At 39.5% G+C, this 9436-nt stretch overlaps 1 protein-coding gene across 1 annotated transcript in view; it reads right to left on the bottom strand.

Annotated features, from left to right (window-relative positions):
- Positions 1 to 794: 794 nt before the first annotated feature.
- The window catches only part of LOC133847595 (uncharacterized), a 92501-nt gene continuing 83859 nt past the window's right edge, over positions 795 to 9436 (bottom strand). Inside the window, exons 6-7 of the mRNA XM_062282753.1 lie at positions 3559 to 3874; positions 795 to 3482 (exon numbers count right to left, since the gene is read on the bottom strand). Coding sequence (XP_062138737.1) covers positions 2020 to 3482; positions 3559 to 3811 — 1716 coding nt within the window. The 5' untranslated portion in view covers positions 3812 to 3874 and the 3' untranslated portion in view covers positions 795 to 2019. The remainder of the gene's footprint in view (positions 3483 to 3558; positions 3875 to 9436) is intronic.

Here is a 9436-nt window from a genome sequence, read left to right as displayed (position 1 = left end):
ACTAACATTAATACATTTATATATCTATATATAATTATAATTATATATATATGTAAGTGTATACCTATATTTCCATGCATATATAAGTAGTTAAATTTAATGATAGATCTGCTTTCGAAGATCCATGTGATCTAGTGCAATAGTGTTTAAGTATCTGCAACCTGTTTGTTAGACATCATCCCATCAAAAATCAACGCTTATGCAAAATCTAAACAACTTTCGTTTTGTTTCATCTTTTTTGTTTTTTGTTTTACTTTTTCATCTCATACCAACAATTTGACTAAGCTGCTAAAATAATCATAAAAATAAATTGTGTTGATAAGGAAATTATTAGAAAATTGAGTACAAAAAATAGATATACATATATTTTATCAGTTGCTTCAATTTATATACAAAACACAAAGAAAGAACTATGCATAACTTATATTTATAGGACAGAATTGAACAGGACGAAACACAAAAAAAAAACTTTAAAAAATAGTTATAAGGAAATTGTGAATAGTTGAAACATAGTTTGATTGAGCAGCTTGCAACATTTAGTAGATGCAACTGATTGGTTTCGATATTTATTACAATATAATTTTTATGTTTTTTTTCTTTCTTTTGATGTTTTTGTTTAACATACTCATATATATATTTATAATTATTATTATATCTTTTTTTGATTTTAAACAATTTAACTATTTACAGTTGTTTTTTTGTTTTTTTTTTGTGTTGACAATTTATTATTTTTATTGCTTAGCATTTAATGATATTCGTTAGCTAAGTACAGTTAGAAGTGGCTTTGTGTTTGGTTTTTTTTGTATGTTTTTTAGTTTAATTTTTCTTCCCCATATTTTGTTTATTTTAGTTAATTGCAGTGCAATCCACAACAATGCTAACTAATCGATAATATCAATTGAAATTTGCTTGGCTTTCGCACAGTGTTGAAATAAATTTTTAAAATTTGTTTCAATTTCACACGATTTTTGTTTGTTTCATTTCTTGCAATTGTATCTAATTATTATATAATAAACATCATCAGTCTTGAACTTAGTATAGGTTTTTTTTTGTTATATTTTATCTTTATCTTCAATGTGTGTCAGTGTATGTGTGTGTGTATATGAGTGTGATTTCCATTATCTTTTCCCATTACTCAAAGAGAGAGAAAGAGAGAAGGCTTGTAATTTGTAACGTCTTTTGTGAAGAATTCTTACATACAACTAACTGCATATAAACGATTTTAAATGTCTATATTTATAGTACGATTAAATGTGTGTGAGTGAGTGTGAAAGTATGTGTGTATCTCTGTATAGTACAGTGCTTTGTTCAGTGCAGCTTTTCCGACACCTTGATGTGATAGTCGCTGCCTTTAAAACCCTAAAATTACAATTTAAAGTTGAAGGCACAATTTCAAAAGTGTTTTCATTCGCTTCTCTTGTTTCGTTTTTGTTTTATACACTAGCCAAGTGCGTATTTATATATATATATGGTATATATAGTAGATATATATGTATGGGTTGTTGTATGTATAGATAATAGTTGTTGATACAGGCATATGATAAGTAAGTGTATATAGAAAAATAACTAATTAAATATTTATATGGTAGGAATACTACAAAAAATCATAATAATCGTTAAGGTAAAAGAAGATGAAATAAAAAAAAACATAAACACTCTTTTCCTATAATACAAAAACTGAACAAATCGAGTTCTATGCTAAGAGGGGCGGGGACGGGTTCAAGTGTTATTTTCATATCTTTACTTTTTTTGTGTTTTTCATTCCATTTGATTTGTTTGTGTTTGACTTGCTTTGTTTTTTTTTGTGATGTGGCAAGGAAATCGCCCTCAAACCTTAACTCTATCGCTTGCTAGTTCCACCTCTCGTCGAGCTGTCGTCGTCTTTTTTTTTTATCAGCTCGCTCACTAGACGAAAAACTCCTCGTTGCCCAGATTGCCGCCGGCTGCCGCTACCGCTGGATCCACAAACGGAACCGACGGTGGTTGCCATGGCCATGACCAGCCGCCGAGCAGTGTGAATCACCGTTCCGTCGAGTGCGTTGTGGCGCCACCGCCCAAACCACTGCTGCTGCCCCCAAAGCCAGGGCCGCCGCTGCGCCTAAAGAAACCCAATGTCTCGAGCGTTTTAATCGTGCGTCTAATCAACTCATCCTTGTACTTCCAAATCGTTTTGTCCTCCACCGAATTCTCGCGATACTCCTCGCAGCTCTTCTTCAGCGTCTTGACGCAATCGGCGCGATAATGCTGCAGCTGTGCATCCTGTGTATCGACCGGATACGATTTGCATACGCCCCCCAAACAGCTCAGCGGAAAGTGATTGTGAAGTGTAAGGACACGTTCGGGATCATGGAAGCACTTCACATACTGATTGGGTTTCGTGTAGTTCTTGGCCCGATGCACATGCTGCAGCATATGCATATACTTGGGTATATCCTTGTGCCAGCCGTGCTCGTGCTGCTGATCGTCGAGGAAGTAGACGTTGCGGAAATTGTAGCTGTGATAGCCATCGGGTTTGATTTTCAACGATTCGGGACGCACTTTGTCCATCAGCTCGGACCACAGCACCGAATTTCCTTTGGGCATGATCACCTCATCGATGTCGAGCAACGCAATATAATTGTACAGATAGAGATTCTTGTATAGGCAATCGTTGTAGGGTATCACCTCGTTCTGTCGCTTGTGATTCGTTTTCTTGGTCAAATACAAATGCTGAAATCCAGGCACATTTGGCTGACCGCCCGGCAATGTCAATGGAATCACTTGCACTTTGCCTTCCTGCTCGTAATGACTGAGCACTTTAGTGATATTCGGATGCACTTGCAAATTATAGAAATAGATCTTGTCCGCCCCCAAAATGTTGAGCATTTCGATCCATTCAATTAGTCGCACACTCAAATCATCGTAGAGGAAATCCAAACCTTTCACGCACACCGCGAATCCCTTTTTCTGATCATCCGGTGGCCGATTGTAGATCACACGCAAATTATTGGTTGCCGTATCGCATTCCTTCTCCACCATCGACACCGAGCTGGGAACGACGCCGTGGAAGGGTTTGGGTATCTGGCAGGCAATCAAATATGGCTGATAGATGCCCTGCTTGTAGTTGCCCCATTTGTTGTACCAAATGTACTTGTACTCGAATGTCTTCACAATGAACGGCTCCTTTTGGCCATCGAACCAAAACTGGCAATAGGTCTTCACTTTCGGCTCGATGCGATCGATCATGCCCAAGATGCGCACAGTGGGGCCAAGCAGCGAGGTGCGACGAATGTCGTAGTAGGCGCCAAATAGTTGAAATGTTCCGTTCGAGGTGCGCAACGTTTGCCAGTAGATGTTGTTGAATTCCAGCTCAAAGATCGATGGGTATTTGGCGCATGTCGATGATTTCTGTTGCAGAAAATTCTTGTTCTTGCTCCAGTAGGCAATGGGCAGCGATGGTATCCGCGATTCGACATCGCGCACCAACTGATCGTCGTCCATGGCTGCCAAAACGAAACGTGAAAAGAATATAGAACATAAGCAAAAATATTCGAAGATGTTTTTTGGTTCACAATTTACCTGTGCGATTGTCGACGAGTATCTCGCTGGGATCGAAATGATCGGTGGTCGTTGATGTGGTTTCCGCATAGCGTAGCATGTCCTTTTGTAGCAGACTGCGTCCGTTAATTGGCAGCTGTTGATATTCCTGCGGCACCTGATGATAGTCCTGAGGCACCAGATTTGTGCCATGCATCTTGAACAGTCCAATGATGACAAACGACCAGACGCACAGCGAGAACAGTATCTTTAGTATGACCTTCGAGTGTGCCATTGTTGTTGTTGTGATTGTGTCCGTCTAGCTTCCTAACAGTATCTCTCACTCACTTCCGTTTGCCTAAAATAAGAAGAATGGAAGTAGGAAACGACATTGAACAATATGCATACATAAAAAAACTGCTGCCTACTTTCAGGCTGCCGCAACTAAAATTCAAACGCTGGCGTTTGGCAAATTGCTTTGCATTTCTTATCGACGCGCGTTGCCCATTTTATGCTTCTCGTTCGCTCGTTCCCTCTGTGTCTCCTGCTAATGAAATGTCGTCATTCATTTTTAATATGACGGCCAAAACCGTTTTGCCATTTCCGTTTCCAGACGCAAAATGTCAACTTGAAAATTGCGTGTAATATTTCTCACACAGCTGGGCAAAGGAGACCCGAACCCTTGGGCCCTTTGGACACTCGACAGTCGTCCATCTGCCCTTTTTCCCTAATGGAAAACAATCCGAACGCCCCACAAAATGTGTGTGTTCTATGCTGTGTTGTGTTGTGTTGTGTTGTGTTGTGTTGGGTTGTATTGGGTGAGAGACTCTGCATACCCGTTGTGGCTGCGGATTCGTAAATCAGTTGGCTAATCGATAAGTGCGGGAGGGTTAGGAGACCAGTTATCGGCGTTGGTTCATCGAAAGGTTAGGCTGACAAATGTGAACGAGCCTTTTGCGAGGCAATCAATTGAAATTCTTCTAATATTAGCATCATTCATCGATTCAATCGATTTAGACTGTGGCGTTGTGAAGGCACAGACACAGCGCTATATGAACTGATATCGTTGATCGAATACGGCTAAGACAGCACTTTATAAATATCCTTTCATTTAATAAATTGATGTAGTATTTGTTCAATTCTTCTATTGCTAATAATATAGATTGAAATTAAATTAAAGGTGAATGTCATACGCAATATTCAACTAATAGTCTAATAGTTACTAGTATTATAATATATGTAGTTGCTCAACTTGCCATTTCAAATTATATGAAATATGAATTCTAATTGGTTTTATAATCAATATCAATCAATTAAAATATTTTCTGTTGCAGATAAATGTTTATTATTGTTATTTGGTATGTTTTGTATTTCGAGTTAATAAATTTATGTAATTGCTCAGCACTTCAATGATTGATATATAATATTATATAAAAATATATGAATTTAGTTAGAATTTAAATTGATATTGACATATGTATGTTTACTAGTTATTATTTATCATAAGTTTATTAGATTTATGTAGTTGATTAACTGGTTAATGGATGTTAAATGAAATATAAATTTTAATTACAATCAGTATCAATATTGATTATTATTGTACTAAATGTCTACTAGTTATATTTTGTGTTGTAAATTCATATATTTATGTATGTACTTGTTCCACTGCTTAAATGTTCATAATACATGATGAATTTAAATTAGTATCATATGAAATTTTAGAGACCTACAATATTTTGTGTTGTAGCCAATTCTTATATGTAAATGTTGTTAAATTTTGTTTGAAAAAATTTGCTGTTTAGCCGCTTGGCAGCTTCATTGATTTGTATTTAAAATTGAAATAGAATTGAGCAATATGTATTATTAGTTGCTGCATTTGAAGTTTGTTGTTTGCTTTTCCCAGGTCAATCGTCTTCAATTGAGTCTTGTTACTAAGCTCGATGCTTATCGTCTACCCCCCACCCACCTACACATTTGCCTTTGGGCTGCTGTGCTCTGCATTGACAACATTGCGGTTGCTAGTTGCACGCATCGCAGTGGCAGCAGCAGCAGCAGCCACAGACCATCTGCAGTCTTCAGGCACTCGCCTGGCTCATTTTTGCTCTGACACGACACTCTTGCACTTGGGGCGACAATCTGTTTGTCTATCTACGCTTTGCATCTTTTGTGTGTGCCGCCTGTCGCACGATGTTGGCGCTGGCGTTGGCGTTGTGACTGTGGCGTTGGAAATGAAATTGGCGTTGCCGCTGGTAATGTTCTAGCTGCTGCTTGGAGATGTGTTGGGTGATGGCTGATGGGTGTTGGCTGTGTGTGTGTGTGTGTGTGTTTTGGTGGGTCTGTAATATTTATGACACTGCAAAAGCTTTACACTCGCTGCTACTTCGCAATGATGGAGCTTCAATTCAGTTGCAAGTGCGAGAGCTGGCGAGCCGTCTGTCGACTGACCTGCCTCGAGGCGCTTTTTGACCGAGCTCCATAAACAAAAGCTGGGCCAGCTGGGCAACCAGGCAGCTCTCCATTCATAGCTCAATTTTGTCTGCAAATTGCAGTGTCTGTGGCAAATGGACGACAATGGACAATTGAGGCTGACACACACCAGTTCGCAGACAAACGGGCGACATTTTTGACTCGTTCCATTTGTCCAGCTGTCTGAGTGTCTCTCTGTCTGTCAGTCTCTTGTGCACTTTCAATTGATGTATGTAGCTGCGAGCATGTTGTCCATTTGTGTAAGTCTCCATCACTCTCCACCTCTCTCCTTTTGTTTGGTTCATTTCTTTGGCCACTCCCCAACCCAACATGCAGCATGCAGAGCATCCCCTGCAGGCCACTAAACAGTTTGTTAGCCCTCTGCTCTCTGGCAGCCACTCACTCGACTGTGCAATACCCTAGCGAGTGTTCTGTGCACACCTGAGACACTATTATGATTGCCTTTGCCTCTGCCTCTGCCTCTGGGATTGGCCATTTGCAAAGGCAACACACAAACGAGGCCAGGCACTTAAAATCCTTCTTTGCCGTCGCCGTTGCCGTTGCCATTTGCCGCCCGCAGCTTTAATGCAATTTTTACATAATCAAAAACTTTGTGCAACAACCCGAAATCAGGCAAAATGTAAAAACACCTCCACACAAACAGAGAGAGAGACAAGAGACAGACAGACAAGTGGAGAACAGAGTCCCTAAGCCAGGTTGCAGCATTCCAGCAGCTTAGAGTTTTTGCTCAAGTGTTTTCCATTTCATTTGCATGCGCCGCAAAAACTTTGCCAGCAAACATACACACAAAATGCACACACACACGAGCACACGCAAATTCACACATCTATGTAGACAGTCAGTTGAAGAGTTAGCGAACATTATACAAAATATTTTGCAACAAGCTTTCAACAGGCTTCGTTTCGTTTCACTTCTCGTATTTTTGTTTTTCCCTTTTATTTTTTGGGATATTTTTTGGCAACAAACATCTGCTCGAGTTGGCTGCAGGTCTCGTAAAATATGCAGAGACTACCTATCTATGTGCTATATCGCTCTCTCTGTGTGTGTGTGTGTGTGTGTGTGTATGTAGTTGTGCCTGAAGTTGTTATAAATCTCTGATGATTTGCACTCAACTCATCCGAACTGCATTCGAAACGAAAGTCAACAGTCGCCATACCCTGGCCACATAAAAATTGCTCCACATTTCGGGGCATATGGAGTCATCAACATATTTATGTAGTGCTATATAAATATATTTTGTAATTTGTTGTCATAAAGTTAAGCTACATAAAAGAAAGCTACAGTAGAGTGTGCTCGACTGTAAGATACCCTCTACCCACTTTTTGAACAAGAGCAGATTAATATACCACAAATATACCCAAAGCTATATATGGTATTTAATTTTTTTTTTTTTAAATATATCAAATTAATATACTATTTGACATTTGGTATATCGATATACCATTACATTTAAAATATACCATAGAGTACAAAATATACAATATATAGTATTATTTCTTTACTAAATTTCATATACAAATACTTGCTGAATTTCCCCATTCGCTTACATCTCTTTTTTAGCTCCCTCTAGGGCCAAGGATTTTAAATCAATCAGTCAGTTGTGGCAGCAAAGATCAATCTGCTGCTGCTGCTCTTGCTGCTAGTTCCCTTGCTGCAAGTTCTAATTCAGCAGTGAGAGTCAGACTTCGTGTTGACCTCATTGGATGTTGCGACAGGTGCAGTTTAATCTCTTTATGCAGCATGCGCAATGGCAATATAAACTCAATTATCACAGACAATATTCCAAATATAAATATTGATTGAGCCAAATTAAGAGCGTTGCTCATCAATCAATTTGCGCTTTTGTAGAAAGAGTTCAGATTTCGAGGACAGCAATCTACTAAAGTTTCTATTTATGTACTTCGCGTGAATTTAGCAATTTTGAGAAACATTTAGTAATCTAGATCAAGCATTGTTCGAAGCATTGAAACAGTTATAAAGAAAGCATAGCAATCAGTTACTCGTTGTGGTTTCTATTTTTCATCTTGTTTATGGATTCTGATCTCCGAACTGGAGCTGTCGAAATGCGGACCCCAAACTGTCGATCATTAATCAGGGGGAGTAATGTCGCTTGATCTGGAGAATGTATTTAACCCAAATCCATTTCGAACATGTCAGGCATTAGCATTTACTATATACACATATAAAATCCCTTTTTCGACTCGACTTTCTCGCTGCTTAGATATTTCGAGCACAGTTCTAAGCGACGTCATTAATTTGGGTCACTTCGCTACGGTTATGCCATTTTTTTTTTCGTTGCTTCTATTTTTTATATATATATTTTTTTTGTTTTTGGGCTACCATAAAAAATTATTCAGCGAATCAGCAGCAGCTGCTGGAATTGTACTTGTGTTGCTGCTGCTGGCTGTTATCGCTATATAAAATTGCTAGGCAAAACAGGTTCGATCTCTGTCGCTGCCACCGCCACCGCCGCTTGTGGCGTGTGTTCCGCAATCTGTGTCGCGCCCAAAACGTCCCAAAAGACAATCGACACCGAGTTGGAGAGAAAAACGAAAACAAAACGAGAACTCGTCGAACAAAAAAAAAAAATCCATTTTTAATGATGCCCAACTATTCAACTACTTATTCAACTATTTGGCAGACGGACAACAAGACGTCAATGGACGGACAGTGACAGCACAAGCAGCATAGAGTTTAGAGTCACAGTCCGCTTTCAAATTGGGTCAATGAGCGTCAATGACTTTTACAATTTTCTAGACGCGTTCTTTTCTCTCTCTCTATGTGTGTATGCGTGTGTCCCAGGGTAGCGTTTAAACAATTAAGAATGCTCAGCTCGCAGTCGAGTTTTTGAGATTCGATTAGCAGCGTCCATTGATCTCCACTTGCCTAACGGAAATGTGTGTGTGTGTCTGTGTGTGTGTGTGTGTTGCGCACGCGCAAAAGCCACCAAACGAGTCTCAGAGTGTATCTTGCAGATACTTTAGCTATTCGAATGCAGCGCAACAACAAGCAAGAACGCTGCAGTGCACAGGAAATGCATGTCACAAGGCATTGTTGAGCATTTTCTGTTTTCTGAGAATTGGAAACAAACTCGACAAGAGTTTCCCATTGCTCAAATTGCAGCACCACAACCACACTCGACGACCCTCCTCTATGTTATGTGTTTGCCTCACGCCTTCTGTTCTGCGCGCCAGAAATATTTATAGAATTTTCTCCTCCCATCGTTCGCTCTGCTCTGTGTTTTTTTGCACATTTAATTTGCGCTGCAAGTTAAGCGCAGTCAACTGCGTTGATCGTTTGCTCGTTTGCTCTGTGTGGCATATAATCAAAGCTTATCATGGGGGAACCAACAAAAACAGCAGCAACAGCAGCAGCAAGAGCAGCATCAGCACTAAACCAACAAGGGAGCTCTGTCTGCCACAGGCTGCAGCTG

Source organism: Drosophila sulfurigaster, chromosome X (genome assembly GCF_023558435.1).
Source record: "Drosophila sulfurigaster albostrigata strain 15112-1811.04 chromosome X, ASM2355843v2, whole genome shotgun sequence".
Lineage (NCBI taxonomy): Eukaryota > Metazoa > Arthropoda > Insecta > Diptera > Drosophilidae > Drosophila > Drosophila sulfurigaster.
This window is presented reverse-complemented; position numbering and strand designations above follow the sequence as displayed.